At 40.1% G+C, this 19,569-nt stretch overlaps 1 protein-coding gene across 3 annotated transcripts in view; it reads left to right on the top strand.

Annotated features, from left to right (window-relative positions):
• GYS2 (glycogen synthase 2) overlaps positions 1-19,569 on the top strand; it is a 49,991-nt gene that overhangs the window by 26,334 nt on the left and 4,088 nt on the right. For all 3 annotated transcript variants that reach the window (XR_012994474.1, XM_076328768.1, XM_076328769.1), the window contains exons 6-13: positions 6,105-6,222; positions 6,630-6,750; positions 9,214-9,320; positions 13,153-13,212; positions 13,864-13,942; positions 14,586-14,699; positions 16,855-16,981; positions 18,609-18,704. Coding sequence is in view for 2 of the 3 variants with exons in the window: in XM_076328768.1 (XP_076184883.1) it covers positions 6,105-6,222; positions 6,630-6,750; positions 9,214-9,320; positions 13,153-13,212; positions 13,864-13,942; positions 14,586-14,699; positions 16,855-16,981; positions 18,609-18,704 (822 nt within the window). In the remaining variant the exon portion in view is untranslated. The remainder of the gene's footprint in view (positions 1-6,104; positions 6,223-6,629; positions 6,751-9,213; positions 9,321-13,152; positions 13,213-13,863; positions 13,943-14,585; positions 14,700-16,854; positions 16,982-18,608; positions 18,705-19,569) is intronic.

The following is a 19,569-nucleotide window of genomic DNA, read 5'->3' on the forward strand; positions in this document are numbered from 1 at the left end:
CTGACTAACTATCAATAGGATGATGAACTTAGAAGATTTTTTCCTTTTTATTTTAAACATGACAGCCATGTCTTAAAAGTGATTCAAGTGTTCAGTCACCTAATCTCGGATATCTCTGAAAGGTCTTGTTTTTTACCACTTGACCACTTGCCACAGAGGCACTTGACATCTGAAAATCAGACTTTTCAAGCTGTTTTATGTTGGCATTAGGCTTCTCACCACAACAGCTACTCTTGAAAATCACAGTTTATATTTTGGGATTTTAGGAGACTGAAATGAGTCTGAGTCCAGTTTAATTTGGGAGTGAAAATCTGCAGACTGCTCACAGATAGAATGTCAGTTGAAGCTGAAGAGAATTCCGTGCAGAGATTCACAGGCCTGAGCTTTTTTTGATTATTCTTGCGACTTTGAAGAAATGAAGTGAATAATGTTTGGGTTAAAAAATTGTTGACACATACCATGCTTCATGTTGACAGAGCCAGAAAGAAATTCAATAGGAATTGGTACCCCAAATCCTAGGAGACAATTATAAGTGGAAACTATGTTCTGATGGGAATAAGTACTTTAATAGTTTATTTGAATCTTAGACCACAAATAAACTGCGTAGGAGTCTATTCTCATACTATTTGTTCTCTCAGAAGTTGTGAAATCAACATAGACATTGGCTGTTCAGAAAGGTCAGCTATCCTTCAGTAGATCATTAAGCTTGAATTCTGCAAAGAAATGTGAGTACTGAAAGAATTTGTACACTTCTCAATCCACTTCAAAAATAAACTTTTAAAAGGGGGATGTAGAATTCACACAATTAACTTTTATTTGCATTTGAATTTATTGAGAGGTAAACTTCATAACAAAGTTGCTAAGTAAAAGTAACTGAGGAAATGTGATAAGTAGAGCAGTCTTTGCTACTTCTCATTAACGTTAAACTTAGATTATAAATTAAATTATAAATCTCATCACTTGGAAAAGCCCCTTTAAAATTCAGTAGACATGATTGCATAGAGAGCTTTTGCACCAGGATGAAGGCCGTTTTGCTTGTCTAAACCTGGCAGAATGACTGCTTGCATTACGCTGATCTTGCTGCTGTTGTTATTTCATCAATAATCTATCAAACCATATTTGTCAAAAGCTTGAGTATCTAATGTTGAACCTGTTCTCTTTGATGTACCGTGCAAGATTCTGTCCATGATCACAAGTTATCTTCCCATGATTTGAAAACTGATATGGGATTTCTAATATTTTCGTTCAGATATGAAACATATTTCTCATTAGCAGTAGAGAAGACTTTGAATCAAAATTCCAAGAGACTTAGGTATCAGTTAAGATCATAGATCATAGAATAGTTTGGGTTGGAAGGGACCTCTAAAGGTCATCTAGTCCAACCCCCCTGCCGTGGGCAGGGACATCTTCAGCTAGACCAGGTTGCTCAGAGCCCTGTCCAACCTGACCTTGAATGTTTCCAGGGATGGGGCATCCACCACCTCTCTGGGCAACCTGTCCCACTGTTTCACCACCCTCAGTGTAAAAAATTTCTTCCTTCTATCCAGTCTAAACCTACCCCCCTTTAGTTTAAAGCCATTCCCCCTTGTCCTGTCGCAACAGGCCCTGCTAAAAAGTTTGCCGCCAACTTTTTTGTAAGCCTCCTTTAAGTACTGAAAGGCTGCAATAAGGGCTCCCTGAAGCTTTCTCTTCTCTAGGCTGAACAACCCCAACTCTCTCAGCCTTTCTTCATGGGAGAGGTGTTCCATCCCCCTGAGCATTTTCGTAGCCCTCTTCTGGACCCGCTCCAACAGGTCCGTGTCTTTCCTCTGCTGAGGGCTCCAGAGCTGGACGCAGTACTCCAGGTGGGGTCTCACCAGAGCAGAGTAGAGGGGCAGAATCACCTCCCTCGACCGGCTGGCCATGCTGCTTTTGATGCAGCCCAGGATACGAGTGGCCTTCTGGGCTGCGAGCGCACATTGCCGGCTCATGTCCAGCTTTTCATCCACCAGGACCCCCAAGTCCTTCTCGGCAGGGCTGCTCTCAATCCCTTCATCCCCAGCCTGTATTGATACTGGGGGCTGCCCCAACCCACGTGCAGGACCTCGCACTTGGCCTTCTTAAACCTCAGGAGGTTCACACAGGCCCACTTCTCCAGCTTGTCCAGCTCCCTCTGGATGGCATCCCGTCCCTCTGGCGTGTCGACCGCACCACTCAGCTTGGTGTCATCTGCAAACTTGCTGAGGGTGCACTCCATCCCACTGTCTATGTCATTGATGAAGACATTCAACAGTACCGGTCCCAATATGGACCCCTGTGGGACGCCACTCGTCACCAATCTCCATCTGGACATTGAGCCGTTGACCACTACCCTCTCGATGTGACCATCCAACCAATTCCTCACCCACCGGACAGTCCACCCATCAAATCCATACCTCTCCAGCTTAGAGAGAAGGATGTTGTGGGGGACCGTGTCAAAGGCCTTACAGAGGTCCAGAGAGACGACACCTGTAGCCCTTCCCATGTCCACTGATGTAGTCACTCCATCACAGAAGGCCACTAGGTTGGTCAGGCAGGACTTGCTCTTGGTGAAGCCATGCTGGCTGTCTCGAATCCCCTCCCTGTCCTCCATGGGCCTTAGCATAGCTTCCAGGAGGATCTGTTCCATGATCTTCCCAGGCACAGGGGTGAGACTGACTGGCCTGTAGTTCCCCGGGTCTTCCTTTTTTCCCTTTTTAAAAATGGGGGTTATGCTTCCCCTTTTCCAGTCAGTGCGAACTTCACCGGACTGTCATGACTTCTCAAATACGATGGATACTGGCTTAGCAACCTCATCCACCAGTTCCTTCAGGACCCGCGGATGGATCTCATCGGGTCCCATGGACTTGTGCACCTTCAGGTGCCTTAGATGGTCTCGAACCTGATGTTCTTCCACAGTGGGCGGCTCTTCATTCTCCTAGTCCCCACCTTTGCCTTCTGTGGCTTGGGCGGTGAGGCTCGAGCACTTGCCGGTGAAGACCGAGGCAAAAAAGTCATCGAGTACCTCTGCCTTCTCCGTATCTCGGGTAACCAGGCCTCCCATTTCATTCTGGAGAGGGCCCACATTTTCCCTCGTCTTCGTTTTATCCCCGATGTACCTATAGAACCTTTTCTTGTTGCCCTTGACGTCCCTGGCCAGATTTAATTCTATCAGGGCTTTAGCTTTCCTAACCTGATCCCTGCCTGCTCGGACAATTCCTCTGTATTCCTCCCAGGCTACCTGTCCTTGCTTCCACCCTCTGTAGGCTTCCTTTTTGTGCTTGAGTTTGTCCAGGAGCTCCTTGTTCATCCATGCAGGCCTCCTGGCGTTTTTGCCTGACTTCCTCTTTGTTGGGATGCATCGCTCCTGAGCTTGAAGGAGGTGATCCTTGAATATTAGCCAGCTTTCTTCCCTCCAGGGCTTTGTCCCATGGCACTCTACCAAGCAAGATCTAGATCTAGACTTTGTATCTGTATATATTTGATCAAAATCATAGAAGTAAACTCTGAAAAAGTGTGAGTCAACCTTGAATCTTAGTGACTTATCAACAGAAAACATCATAGTGTGCTATTATTACTTAAATCAATGCCAGTTTCTTTCCTATAAATACAGAAGTCAAATCATTCTGATTTGACCTAATTTTAAAACAAAAATGTCATTAATTCATTAAACAACAAAAAACCCAAACCACTTAAAATGGGAACAAAGCTGTCTTTCATCACTTCTTCCCTAGGGCAAGGGTACATTGCCTCACACATATTCAAAATATTATTGTATGTTGAGCAGAAATAGTGAACTGGATGCTTTGGGCCACCACGTCTGTCCTGTATCTCAAAAGCTTAAATAAGAGATGGATTGAGCCCCGATCCTGATGAAAGGGTAAATGAAGCTGCAGTTGAATCAAAGAACATGGGCGTAGGTTATATACAGGCTGCTGATAATGAGTGAGTGTGTCCAAAACTCCCTGATAAATAAATGTGAGAGAGTGGATGGAAATTTGCCAGAAATACCCAGTCAAGGATTCTTAATTTATTGGGAAGAGCTTGAAAAGGTTGCAGTCTCAAAGCTGTGTCCTGCATGAGCCAGTTCTTCCATGCTCTTCTTAGCAGGTCAGAGGAATGAGAAGATATGTTGTTGGTAAAGACAAAGAGAAATGGAGGGTGTTTCTGCTCTGTTGACCCCCCGCTCATATGAGGCCACATAGGTCTTTGTTCAGAGCAGCTCCTAGTGCTGGACAGCAGAAGATAAGAACACAAGTTTTCTTGTCAGGCCCGCCAAGACTCTCCTTTCTTGTCATTGAGAACTAAATCCCAAGTACCTAACAAGTAAAGATTTCCTGGTAGAGGCTGGTCTTCAGTTTGAAATGTGGTATTTCAAGACAGATCCACTGAGATTTTGCATGGTTACTATTAAAGGTTACATTTTTACCTACTGCTGTTTAACCTAAAGAGTCTCAAAACAATTTACAAGATGAAGAGTAATCAGAGATCACTTGCCTGGCAGGTAAATACATATACTGCTAAAGCAGACTGTAAATTTCAAGGAAGTCATTAAAAATGGCCGTGGCATTTGCACGAAAAATGTCAAGCAAGTATACTGGACAGCATAAAGAGAACTGATTGTACTTTATTTTAAGATCGTCTTGATATGTAATCAACCAAAGGAGCCATGGATGTTTTAAAAACATCTCCTTAAGTCTCTCCAGAAATAAGAGACAATTTTGTATTAGGTCAGATGCTTAATGCTAGACATGCAAACCTCTGCTTTTAGGGGAAGGGATGGGAAACCCTGAATGTCAGGCATCCTTGACTGAAAGACCACAATAGAAGTAATGTTCAAGTCCTGTATCGGTGGCAAGCAAGAGACTGTACTCCCATCAGTAACCCTGATGTATGGGGGGGAGTTAACCATGTGCACTGTGATCAAAGGAGATGCTGTTTTGTTTGCATGAACCATGTGTGGTAGGGAATGATATCTTACTGAAGGTCCTTTGGATGATGCATAGAACTTTTAAAATTGCTACAGTTAATGGTTGTGGTTACTAGACACCTGATGACACTTGCCAGGAGAGCAAGTATGAAATCTGCAGCAGTGCATCCTCTAATAATTAGCACTTTTTGCTTCTTTGAAGATTCTTTGTATTTGAAGAATCTCTGGTATCATAAGTTAGTATAGGTCTACTGAAGTCAGTTGTGTTACTATGAAATACATCTGCTGAGGAACTGGCCTCCCCTTTCATTTCCATACATGGCTTTCATAAGCCAACTCAAAGAAAAGAAAATGGTATTCTTTCCATTTACTTCAACTAGATTTAGGGCAAGCCTTTAAATAGCTGCTGTGCTCTACCAGAAAGGTGAAGAGTGACTGAATTTCAATGTTGTTTGGAACAAGCGATGTCTAACCTTATAACTCTATGTATATCCTATAACTGTCTTAGAAGATACTGGAAATGAACAAATTTTAATTGTAAGATGCTGTGGTATCTTTGAGGAGAGCAGCCATAAAAGAGTAAAGCATACTATTCTGTGGCTATTTTTAGGAGAAATCCAACAGATTACTGAAAGGTGGTCTTTTTAAAAAGGTTTCTTATATTCTCTCTTTTCTGGTAAATCCTCAGAAGTCTTGGCAGAACAGACCTCTCTTGTGTCATGCAGTAAACAAGTGCATAGTACAGCACAGTTTCTGTTTTCAAGAGCTTTCAATCTATAGTGATAAAGCAGGCAACGGTGATATCAAGAATAAAGAGGTAAAGGGCACATTGCACAAAAAACATATGGCTAAATGCAGATATTACTTAAGTCTTGACAGGACAAAAGGGCATGGGGAGGGAGACCTTACTGTTCAGCAGGGTCAGTGCTAATGTTGAGTACAGGTCAAAATGGTACACAGCCACTTCAATGCTATAGACAGTGGAGTGCCACATGCAATAGCTTTGTGGAGTAAGCTGGTGGAGACCATTGTGTTAGACAGTGCTGTTCCCTATCCATGAGTAATAAGAGTACGTAACATGTTCACATACTGACAACTGAAAGATACGTTGGTTCTTTCCTTAAAGATTTCTCTGACTCTGAAGATGTCTACCTCTGCCTTTTCTCTGCTTTTCCAGATGTTGTCACCTCAAATGGCTTGAACATTAAGAAATTTTCAGCAACGCATGAGTTTCAGAATTTGCATTCCATGTACAAGGCTAGGATCCAAGAGTTCATTCGAGGTCATTTCTATGGGTATGCTTTTATTTTTCAAAAATTAGCAATGGTTGTCTAACACTATTTAGAGCAAGAACCAAAGCAGGAAGACTAACAAGTACTTCATAGAGGAGGTGAAACGTTACCAAGTTATTCAAATACCTATCTAGGATTTCTCAGTCAGAAGCTAAAGGAATTTTAGACACCAGTTCTAGCTCTGCTTAACAGATTGTGGGATCAGGCAGAAGGTCTTGATTTTTTCATTATTTACCCAAGATGCAGTTTATCAGATTAAGAGGGTCACGTTAATTTAAAGAACAGCAGAAAAGCCTCACTTTCATTATTTTCTCGGGATAATAAATTCCTCCAGAATAGAAAGCTGTTGTGTGTTTTGTTTGATTATATCTTGAGAAATACTTTGTGCTTGTCTGTTTGCTTGGTTTCAGCCACCTTGACTTCAGTCTTGAGAAGACCTTATTTTTTTTCATTGCTGGGAGATACGAGTATTCCAACAAAGGAGCTGATATGTTTCTAGAAGCCTTATCAAGATTAAACCTTTTGCTGAGGGTAAGAAAGCTTCTGCAAATGTAGATAACATAGAGCTTGTGCTCAAACTTACCATACTATAGAAGTCACCTGCAAGAATTTCCATGCCATACTCTGGTTTATAGGAAAATAATTATGGGATATTCGGAGTTTTCATAAAGCTCTCTCCCTGAATCATCAGAGTATATAACAATCTCAGGCTGCTTAAAAATAATTGATTACATAGTTCAAGAAGTTAATCCATGGTTACCTCCCTTGTTTTTAGAGAAAAATACTGAAAATATGATTCAAGAATTTACCCTGAAGGTTTACATATTAGAAGGCAAATAAAAATAATCCTTTAATGATGCAATTTAAAAATATCTTTTTAAGCAAATTGCTTAATTCATTAGGACCTGACCATGATCTTTTAAATCTTTGAGTCCTATTATCACATTGGATGGGAATTTTGCCTCAAAATTCACAGTATGGCAGTGGCCTGATGAATAAGCATGGGGAAGCCGCTCACTCCTTCATGCTTCTGTTTCCTCAGGTAAAAAATGAGTGCAATGTTTCTAAATGCCTTTATGGACTACTTTAATGAAGATAAGACCTAGACCTTGTTACGATCAAAGAGCAGAGCACTTACCACCTACAAATGAGGTCATTGAAAATGTCTCCAGATGTGTCCCAAAGACTGATACATTTAAAATAAAAAAATAATGCTAATCAGTTTTCAGTCATCTAGCAAGGATTAATTGACTGTTGTCCCAGACTCTCCCTTTTGTACTCTATCATTTAAATGATATGGAAAATCTGGATAAAAATCTTGATACTATATTGTCAGCAGGGCTGAAAAATTATTAATGTTCAAAGCCCTAAGTACATTTGTTCTATTGCCACCTTCTATTAATACACCATTAGAGCTTGTGGACTTTCTGGAAATACTTAATCCATTCACTCACAACTTAAGTATTTCTTCCACAACTTTGCCAAACAACTGACTTCTGTTGTTTGGCAATGCTGTGCAACACCAGCTACCTGTTAATGGCATTTACATAGCTATTAACTATAAGTGCTGATAATGTGGAAGGTCTTATGCTTGAGCAATGATTGCAGCAATCTCTTATTGTATCTAATGATTTATATGACATCAATGACAAGCTAGGCTGATGAAAAATCAAAGGAAACTGGCTAGTTTTCCAAAACTCTCTAGAACAATGTAGTGGGACTTGCATCTCCCATAAGCTGAGGCTGGCTTTATTGCATTACTGTTCCAACGTGCATGCCAGCGCTTGATTAGCTGTTCAAAGAACACTTGCTCCATAATTATTTCAAGAGGTAATTCCATTGGGAACATGGAATACCTGTCCTACTTGTGAATCTGGGAAAGATGGTGCTTCTTAAACAAGTCCCAGTGGTGTGCCTGAACCTAACAAATACATAGCATAGGATGGAATTATTTTATTTTATAGAGTCCTTTTCCTCTGCTACTTGAAAACATTACTAACATTTTGGAAATAAAATATGAATGTTGGGACAGATTGTTAATACACACTGAGATCATAGCATAATGGACTTTGAACCTGCCTTGAAGAGAGGGAGGGGAAGAACCTTAAAATGATAGATGACTCCCATAGGTTATTTTATACTATACATTTCCCTATACCTCAATCTGAAAGAAGGCATGCTAATAGCATGTTTGTGTGCCTAAAGTTTAGAAAGGAGACAATTCAAAATAATTTAATTTTTGCAGCTCTGAGCAGAGTTCACCCTTAGCTTTTCTTTAAATAGTTACTGACAGGACTACAACCTCATTCTGCTCCACGTGAGGAATCCCTCAGGGACCTGGTATTCTGAATCTTGTTAGTGCACAGGAGAAACCAGCAAGTGAAACCATCTATAAGTGTCAAATTTTACAGCAAATGCTTCTTGCCTTTGCAGTAGCTGGATGTGAGAGACGAGCAAGAAGTTACTTGCAGCTCTTTGTATGTCTGGCAGGTTCTTTGCCAGCAGTTCAGGTAGACAGTGGTTGCTATCATGCCTCTTTCTGCCCATACCTCTGGGGCACTATTGCTATAGAAGGTAGTTTTGCTTGCTGCTGTAGGGAATCCTTCACCCCATGCCTGGGCATACCCCAGCTAGTAAACTAATTGCTCGCTCCTTTGAGCCAACAAAGTTTGTGTCAGGTGAGAAAACGTGTATAAGATTTTTATTTTTGGCAGTTTATGTTCACATCCTAAGCCATGGCCTCTAAACCATGAGAAGTCAGGAAGATCTCTTGCCCAAATTGGAATCGGTGACATCTGTTTACCTGTATCTATCCTCAGCTATATCTCCGACTTGACAAAAACTTCATGGCTAAAGGGAGAGGTACAAGATCAAAGCCTTCCTGGACAACCAAAGTGCATTGGCTTTTCCTGTGACTAATTCTTACTGTTAAAGTTGGCTGTGATACCTTGCAGTGAGATTTTTTTTTTTTCTCTCCATCTTGTGTCCATGTAGGTTCATAAGACTGATGTTACAGTTGTTGTGTTCTTCATTATGCCAGCAAAGACAAACAATTTCAATGTAGAAACCCTGAAAGGACAAGCAGTCCGGAAGCAGCTCTGGTAATTGCCATTCTCACTAAGGGCCTTGTACAGTGAATTGAGGAGACATGCAAAAGTTTCTGATGAAGAATAATGCTCTTCCTTTTTGGTCTGCTAAAATCGAGGATTGTGGGTAACTAGAATGTATTTGTGGGGGTGAAAGAGATGGGAATGATAAATAAGGGCATATATTTCTCTTTTTTTCTGTCCTAGGTTATTTTTAGTAAACTTGCCTTGCCATTCTTTGTAACAAGTTAGCAAATAGTACTTGTTTTGCAGCGACAAAGTCAAAGGTTCTAGAAAATCCGGTGGTCTGGGTGTCTTCTGACTGTTTCTAATACTCCCTTTGGACATGCCATTTTCCACAAAATAAGGACCACCTGCTAATTTATCAGAGTGAGCTTCTCTGCCACTGGTGGGAAAAAGAAATTAATTACACGTCCTCTTTTATTCACAAATATGGAAATTGTACTGTCTAATCCAGCAGAATAACAGCTGATAACAACTGCGTGTAATTTTCTATATAGCCTACAATAAGCAATGGCCATACCCAAGCAGTGAAACTTACAGTTATAAAGGGAAAATTGTCACAGCCCTTCTCAGTTTAACAGTTTTCATTTTACAACTTCCCGAACAAAAAAGCAAAGCAGGAGCAGACTTAACCTTCGCCTCACTTTAATTGCTATGTGATTCCACATAGGAAAAAACACATGTTGTGAGGTACTTCTAAACTGAGAGACATGACAAAACTGAAGGTTCAAATTCATAAAGAAAATCAGTGGTGGCTTATCAAGGATGAATTTTGTTTAAGTGAAAAATGCCATTTCACTCAACGTATTTACAGATTAATTATCTAAGCAGGGAAATGGAAATGTGCACCTTATCAGCGGGCTAGAGCGGTTAAACTGTTGCAGAAGTAAGGAAGCTGGTCTTAAAGCTAAGGGACTAAAACCCACAAGACCTAGCTTCTGCTTTTATGCCTGCGTCTCACTGTGCTTAACCTCTTTCTGATGCCAGTTCTATATTTATAAAATGATAGAAATCTAAATGACTTTGAGATCTGTAGATGAAAGGCACTGTGTACGAGAAGGATACTATTTTTCTTGTTAACTCATTAACTGCTTCCAGCAGATGATCTCTGGCTCAGTTTCTGGATGTCAGTGATCAAGCTGAAGTCTTTGATCAACAGATACTAAACTTGCACAAAAACAGTGACAGAAATAGTTTAACAAGGATCATTGAAATCATTTAGTTTTTGCCATATCTGGAAAAGAAGGCAGATATGAGAAATCTATCTACTCGCTAGAATATCTCTGGAGTCATCATACAGCAGCTTCTTGGGACTTACAGGAAACATTCTACCTGGTTACCACTCTGGAAACAGGTACCAAAAATGTAGAGGTTGGAATTAATTGTTCAACTCTGGCTTCCTAAAAGTAATGCATCTGAGCTGCCTTCGCTGCCAGTGGAGAATGATGGTTCGCTCCAAATGATGTTTCATCCTATACCACTTCAGGAAGTGTCTAAGATGAGTGAAGGGAATCATCCTCTGAAATAAGCTGTCACCCTCTGTGGGTGTGTGGAGGATCTGCGCAACTAGCTTAAACTGTAGATGGCTGAAGCGGGTTAACGTAGCCGGAGTTTTTAATGAGAACTCTGTACACGAGAACTCAGTACGCAAGAACTATAGGAAAATGTGAGTGCAGTGAGAAACAGCCATGCTTGCAACAAGTGCTTTTGGCCTCTGCTTTGTCTTTGATATAAAGTATGTAATGTTTGAATATAATACAACAGGTACATATTAAATAAATAATATGGATATTAGGAAAGTTTAAATTAAATGAAATATGTAAAGGTTTTTCCCTGTTGTATCTCTACTACATGGTTATTTCTCTGGTACTCAGTAATGCAGGCACAATAGTAACAGTAAATGTAAACCTAAAGATGTGAAATCATGCAAAAAATGCTGCTTCCAGCTATTCTTCCCACTGTGTTCTGTGAAAAGCAAAAGACCGTCTGCATCATCATGTGCAGCATTATCATGGTCATAATCTGGAGCTCTTGGATAAAACCACCTGATATCAGTATTACAAAATGATATTAGAGAATTTTAAGGTTGTCACAGAAATTAAATACAAGAAGAGGCTGGCACTTATAAGGAATAGACGATGGTTGATCTGGGATATAAAATCCCTTGTTTCCTCTGCTTCTGAAAAAGCGGTCTATCCCATATGTGTTAAGTTTTGGATATTTTTCATGGCATGAGTCTATGAAAATATAGTCATGAGGGGACTAGCTTGCTGGGATTTGGATCAATTTCGTTTGACATTTAGCTGCTTTACAACTCATCCAAAATTAACTCATCCACTATTGTGTCTATGTGAGTTGGGAGAGAGCAACTGAAAACAGGTGTGTGGATTCTCAGCTTGGTAAAGTTTAGGATTTCACTTAACAAGTTTTGTCTTAGCCCAAAGTATAATTCTTAGAAATCAGAAAGGCAGGAAAAGTTCCATGAAGCGGGTGTTTTACTCAAATTGAGAGTGCATTTGTTATTTTGACAACAGCACTTCCAGCTGTACTTTCAAGTTATTTCAACTAGGGGCAGGATAATATAAATGGCTCTTTGCATTTAGAATAGTTGTTCGCTGGAGTTCTTTCTTAGCTAAAATATAACATTTGTCTGGCACAGGCTTTATTATTAGCTTAAAACATGGCCTGAGCTTTTGTGAAGTTTTTTGGTTTGCAAAGTAATTTATGGCAAACTACCTTTTAGTCTAACACTTGTTTTCAAAAGTCTTTGAATTAGGAAATAGGGCAGAAAGTGAAGGGAGAAGCTTGCTTTAAAATCTTTATTTGTTTAACTCTTATATCTTACATCTTTATACTAGATCAAGTTAAAGTGGAGACCTCTCAGTCTTGATTAGTGTCCAATGTTAATGATCATGTTTCTCTATGTAGAATCATATATATGCTCTCTTTTTCATAGCTGAGATGGAAGTGTGGTCTACTGATCAGAGCAAATTATTAGAAGTAGTCACTAGTGAGGTCTGCTCCTGGCTTTCACAGTGCATTCATCTTTGGATGCAGGTCAAATCCTCAGTTGTGTTGAAACCCATCAGTATGGCTGCTGGCTGGATAAAAGAGCTTTGAGAACCAGACCTGTGTCTGCTTCTGCATTCTTGGTTCCATCAGTATACATGAAAGCACAATTTAATTTCCAACAGCAGTGTCCTGGTTTCGGCAGGGATAGAGTTAATTTTCTTCCTCGTAGCTGGTACAGTGCTGTGTTATGGATTTAGGGTGAGAATAATGTTGATAACACACCGATGTTTTAGTTGTTGCTAGGTAGTGCTTACACTAGTCAAGGACTTTTCAGCTTCCCATGCTCTACCGACTGAGAAGGCTGGAGGTGTACAAGAAGCTGGGAGGGGGCACAGCCAAACTGGCCAAAGGGACATGCCATACCATGTGACGTCATGCTCAGTACATAAACTGGGGAAAGCTGGCCGGGGGGGCCACTGCTCGGGGACTGGCTGGGCATCGGTTGGCGGGTGGTGAGCAATTGCACTGTGCATCACTTGCTTTGTATATTCTATTATTATTGTTATTTTTATTTTATTTTATTTCAATTATTGTCAAGAACATTAAACTGTTCTTATCTCAACCCACGAGTTTTCTCACTTTTACTCTTCCGATTCTCTCCCCCATCCCACCGGGGTGGGGGGAGAGTGAGCGGCGGCTGTGTGGTGCTCAGTTGCCGGCTGAGGTTAAACCACAACAAGCAGGAATGTCTTTTATTCTGTCTTTGTCCTAGATTCTCCTGTTTTATACATATATTTATTTATTTTCCTAGGGACACTGCACAATCTGTGAAAGAAAAGTTTGGAAAGAAACTCTACAATGCCCTGTTAAAGTGAGTGTATAAGTTACTTTGCTCTGCCTCGCAGAGCCACATACTCAGCTGGCTTACCTGTGGTGTTTCTGTGCTTCTACTCTTCATGTTAGAAATTTTGACATCCATAGGAGGGACATAGGAGAAGGATATGGGGCCCTCTGTTCCATATACGGGTTACTTGTTCAATGGGCAAATCACAGAGAAAAAACTTAAAGGTACTAGCACCCCATTGTGGAAAGAATCTTAAGAGACATGGGGGATGTCTAAGTAACACAAAGGCTTACTCACTGTCAAAAATGAGCTACCTCAGCTTAAAAAAGCACCAGAGACAAAGTAGTATGTATTAGTGGCTTAGTCATATCCTTTCAAAAGACAGTTGGAAGTGAATGACCCAAAGCACAGATGAGATGACTGGAACTTCAGCAAAAACAAGGTGTGTCTGAAAAACAGAAAAAAAGAGTTCTTTAGCATTTTTGGAAGCTAACTGGAAGGTCAGCAAGCATATGGGAGAACAAAATGTAGGAAATATAGAAGGGCCATGAAAACAAAGGGAAGATTCATGTTGACATCAGCAGACTTCAGATCAGACCTTGTTTGCTGTTTCTTCATTTTCTTTATACAACTGATAATAAGTCATTTGGTAAAATAGGCTCTGTGTTGCCTCTGCAGAGGAGAAATTCCAGACTTGAACAAGATTCTTGACCGAGATGATATAACCATTATGAAAAGAGCCATCTTTTCAACTCAGGTCAGAAAATGTATTACTTACACAAACATCTAGTATAAATGATAAACATGACTATGTACAAGGATTGTGTATGACATATAGTGAGAGGCATGCATTGATAAAAAAAGTTTTCAGCAAATATACTTCTCATCGGTAACATTTAAAGATCAGCTGTGAGCGTTTTTAATGAGAGTATGACCCAAACTAATTCTTCTGGGGAATCCATGGATATTCCCCCAGTCACATGCAGGACACCAAAATTCCTAATTCTTTTCTTCTGCACTAAGTGTGAACTTTGCATTGTTCCTGAAGCCTGGATTCTTCCATTTTTATTAAATATGTAAAATCAATCTCTGAAGGAGACATAACGTATTGACTAAGAACCTTTAATGGTAGGCCTTTCTAAAAGTTGGTACAAATACATTTATTTTGAGGTAAATTAAACACGTCCTGTGACAGATTTTATGGTCTCATTTGTGGCCTTAGTTATATAGAAGACATTATATGACCATAACTTTCCTTTCTTACCTTGAAATGAAAGGGTAAGAACCTATCCACGTCAATGACAAAATCTCCCACTGTCTTCCACTAACCTTAGAAAATGGTAACAGGACTCTTTGCCGACAGTTTTGTCTGGCTTATGCATTGCCTTTTCTCTCTTTAGCGACACTGTCTGCCTCCAGTGACCACTCACAACATGATTGACGATGGCAATGATCCAATCCTCAATACCATCCGACGCATTGGCCTTTTCAATAACCGGACAGACAGAGTAAAGGTACATTCTGCCATTTTCATTTTAGATATAAAATGGAATTTCTTTAAACAGTCTGGATCATTAGCATGGGGCGTGCAGTCAAATTCTTGATAGGCAGTATTGTACTAATAGAGTACTTCTTCATTCTTCCTCCCTTTCCAGGAATAACAACTAGTCACTTCACAGATACCCTCAGTTGCTGTTTAACCAAGTTAATTTCAAGTTAGAAATCTGATGTTAGGGAATTGTTTTCATTGCTGCCTCCTGTACTGAATGAGGAGCTACTAATCCTGAAATCCAGAAAGTGCCACAGGTCATTTGCACCCAGATGTAAAACTCTGTAATAGATTCATTTGCTTAAAACTGGAGGTCCAGAGTTAGAGCACAGACATTTCTGGAGTTCATCGCTTAAGAACAGCACCCTGACACTCAGCTTTTGCTGTAGAAGGTAACCAAGGCTTTGATCCTGAGCAGAAATACTTCCTGTTCATGCTGTGCTTATGTTTACATCAATCATTGAAGCTAAATGTATGTAAATAAAGCCTTTCCTTACTTCCACGTGTATCTTGCCAGACCACAGAAATGATCAGCTCCCACTTTCACAAGTCTGCCAAAGCTTTTTTTGGTCTGGCAATCTCTGACATTCTCTCTGTTAACTATGACTCTCTCACCATCTAGCTATTCAAAGTAGAACCTAAAATTGCAAATTCTTCCTCTTCCAAACTTTTTCTTTAAAGTCAGATCCCTAGTATATCTGACAATGACATATTGCTTGTTCTCAGTGTTTTGGCTTTTGAACCCATGATGATAACTGAGTAAACATTTTTCCTCAATTGCCTAGTTGCTTCTTCCTGGCTTAACATGCTCTCTGCTAAGTGTGTGTCTCCAGTGAGCTCTGAGAGCATAATATGGTAATAATATACTCGATGTAACAAAAGTAGAGTGGAACGATGCACTGTATATAAATGTAATAAAAAATTCCTCAGAATTAACTGCTTGAAGTCATTACAAAGCAGATAGCATATAGCACTGCAGACACCTCTTCCTGCTTCTCAGCAGACTTGATTGGCTAGGTATATGTCAAGTTTGTACAAAACTGTCATTACCACTGGAAAATTACCTGCTGCATGAACAGGCTTAATACTTAATAAGGTGAATGTCATGGACAAAAATTCTGTAAACTTCAAATGGAAAGTCATTTTGAGAGATGTATGACACATCCATGCAGACAGAGTTGGCATGTGAAAAATAGCCTCAGCAATGCCAATGGAAAACCTTATTTAATTCACCGGGATCAAATAAGCTTGCATAATGAGTTTACAGCCCATTTACTGGTTGAATATATTAATGTGTTGATTTACTCAAGTGAGTAGCATGACTATATTATTAAGAAAGGATAAAAGCATATCCTTGACAGGGAATAATGGCTGCAGTATTTTTATGTGGGGGAAAAACGCCCAGAGAAGGTTAAACCCTTCCCTCACACTTCTTCCTCCCAAAGCTGACCAGACAGCATACACAAGGCACTTCTCTACTTAGCAGTGGAATATGGGGCAGCGACCCCAAGCCCTGCAGGGTCATGCAGATGAATTAGCTTGGGTCCTGAAAGTGGGACATTAGCCTAAGTTAATAAGCTTTGTCTTTGAGCAAGATTAGTTAGCTTAGGCACAGGATTGTGATGATGGGGCTGTAATATGTCTGGTTTCAAAATTCTCTCAGTTCTTGAGAGATCCATTGAGTACCATAAGCATTCCTATTTTTCAGTTGGGTGCTGTGAAGCTCAGAAGTGCTGTATCCTCCTGAGGCCTCCTCTGGAACGAGACATCCCAATACTCTGTATCTTGGTACAACAGACCAAGAGAACCAATTTAATGTTGCTAAATGCCACAGCCTCAGGCATAATTCTCAATGCACATGGTCTTCTTTGATCAACAAGGATAAAGCTGAAGACCTGTCCAGAAAAAGGGTTCATTATCGTACTATTTCCAGGACAAGACTGCACACAGGCAGGATACGTTTTAGTGTGGGAAGTGAATTAGATAACAGGTGGGCAAAGGAGGTGTTACCCATATACTTAGGAAAAGACCAGAGTGAAGAAATTGCTTAAGCTGATTGATAATTAAAATGTATTGATGATGGTTTTCTTTCACCTCTAATGTAAGTTTTGAATATCCAGGTGATCCTACATCCAGAGTTTCTTTCTTCGACAAGCCCATTGCTGCCCTTGGACTATGAGGAGTTTGTTAGAGGCTGCCACCTTGGTGTATTTCCATCATACTATGAACCCTGGGGTTACACTCCAGGTAGGCAATCTGTACGCTTAACCAGTATCGAAAGATGAATACCCATTCTGTTGATGCAGAATAGCTTTGCAGCCAATTTCTTCTGGAGTGCTGAAAAAACTCTTTTGGCTCTGTTTCCTCTACAGTGCAAAGGTCTTACTGCTGGCAAAATTTGGGGGCCAGGTGGTATAAAATGGCATCTACTGACTGACAACTACTCACATTTGTCCCTGCGCTGGACCCTTTCCCATACTAACATGTAATCTTTTGATTTTCTGTGGCTTTAGAACAAAAAATCATTTTTTAAGCTTAATTCTTAAGTTGGTTCAAGGATTTTAAAAGAAGATTTAAAGGAATATACGTATTGAAAAAAGTAGGGCGAGAAATGTGATGCTACCAGCCGACATACTTCAGTGGATTTAGTTCAAGATAACAATAAAGTTTGATAGAATTATGTAACACCATATCTAAGATATTTACCACAAATACATGCAGTGGTAGAGAATCTCACAGAATTAAATGGAAATTTCTAAGGATACAGAGAACATGTACTTTCTGACTTAAAAAAATTGGACCAGATTCACAAAAGGCACATAACACCTGATGAAATCAGTGCAAACTATGAATTTGAATACCTATGAAGATCAAAGCCTAGGTGCCTGGGGTTTTTATGTCCTCCAAAATACCTTCTGTAGTCTTGAAACACATCTGAAAGTTGGGGGGCCCCTCCGAAGAGCATTTGTTGTAAGCCAATGAATCAGAATAGAAATTTTGCAAATTTAGTCATTCTCCAGAGCTATTTCTCTCCAAGTAAGAGAGCTATTCAGTTCCAAGTAAGACAACTGTCTTGCATTCCAGCAATTTCTCTTCCTGTTCTAATCTCAGCTAAGGTCTAAAGTGTGACAGCCAGGGATGATTTTGAAGTGCACATTAAAGTAAACCTGGTCAGAAAAGTTGGACTGGTACTTAGAAGTTTTGAGGAAAGCTGTGATTTACACTAGTTAAAAGGGTAGTTTCTCTCCTTTACTAATGCAAAAGTGATTCTTTGTTGATACCCATTTAATTCTCCCAGAAATAAAAAGTGATTTTTTTTAAGGTAGATTTATAGCTCTATTTTATAGACACCAGTTTTATTGTCATATGAATGAAGGCCATGTAGATGGCTTTCAGCATTTCAAAGACTAGAGTATTTACTTTATCTGCATGCTGTCTTAATATCAAAATACAAAGTTTAACATGCTCCGGCACTTAAGAGATTCAGTTTTGTAAATAGTTGTGAACAACTAATGAACATATGTGTACAACAGGCTTCAATTTAAAATTAAAAACAACCAGTCCAGACCGTATAGCGGGGTTCTCTGTTTCAACACTGGACTCCCAGAAAGTTTTCAGTTTAGCTGCTGGGAAACACAAAGATATGTTCACAAAAACAGTGCGAAATTTTCTCTTTAAAATTTCTTTTTCTTTCTTTCTTTTTTCTTTTTCTCCAAATCCACAACAAAGCATAATAGTTTTCACTTGACATTTTCAGAGCAGCTCTAGTGTTATGGGACCTTCTGTCTGCCTGTTTCTTTTTCTTTTTTCTCTCAAGGTGAAACCATTCAAAGCATATTGCCCTGAAACGCTTCTTGTCTGTTTCTTTTGGCAGCTGAATGTACTGTGATGGGCATTCCCAGTGTAACCACAAACCTTTCTGGATTCGGCTGTTTCATGCAGGAACATGTTGCTGACCCAGCGGCTTATGGTAAATTTTTTAACACCATATCAAAATACCGCCTCTGAGTTATGAAAGCAAAAAGCACAGCAACAGTGCTGTTACTCCTCAATTTCGTGCTTTCACTAGTGCAATGGAGTTCATTGCGGGAATATATTCAGATCTCTGAATATCTCGTTATGTTGAACAAGCCATTTAAACTTTCATGTTTACCCAAAGCCTCTCCAGGTTCTCTCTCTTTTGTCTCCCATTAACCTTTTGTCTGCTTTATACTTCCAAACTCAGCACTCCTCATACTACTCTGGAGTCTCCCAGCACTTCCCTTTAATGCCTCTGGTTACAGTGTAACACTTTGAGCCCTTCAAAAGAAGCAGTGAAAATCTGCTTCTCTTTGAATAGTCCAAGAAGGATGTACTGGGACTTTGAGGCCTGTGAAACTTGCCCCCACCAAACAAAGAGTAAATTATCAAGTACACTAAAAAATAAACCTGTGAAAATAAAAGGAACCTGCTTAGAAATACGAATCTGCTCATAAAGGTTTAGAAATGGTTCATGACTGGAATGTGGTGAGGAGGAGGGTAGCCAGCTCCTGATGTGTGAAGACAATATTGAAAATGTGCCCAACGTAGGGCCTCTTTCTAAGTACCTTGGCTTGTCTGCACAATCAGGCAATGACAGCTCCACACTAGTACTAGCTATGCCCTGACCTAGGGGCAGGGGTAGAGCCAGTTGCAAAATATAGCTACACCTGCCTGGGTTGACATGTCTTTGACCTTCAGAAAGGTCACAGACCGAGAACACAGGTCACTTGCTCTTCTCTGCCAAAACATAGATGTGAGCATTGACATAACTTACTGTACATTCCTAGGGGACACTGGGCACTTCAGTTAAGGTA

This window comes from Aptenodytes patagonicus, chromosome 1, assembly GCF_965638725.1.
Source record: "Aptenodytes patagonicus chromosome 1, bAptPat1.pri.cur, whole genome shotgun sequence".
Lineage (NCBI taxonomy): Eukaryota > Metazoa > Chordata > Aves > Sphenisciformes > Spheniscidae > Aptenodytes > Aptenodytes patagonicus.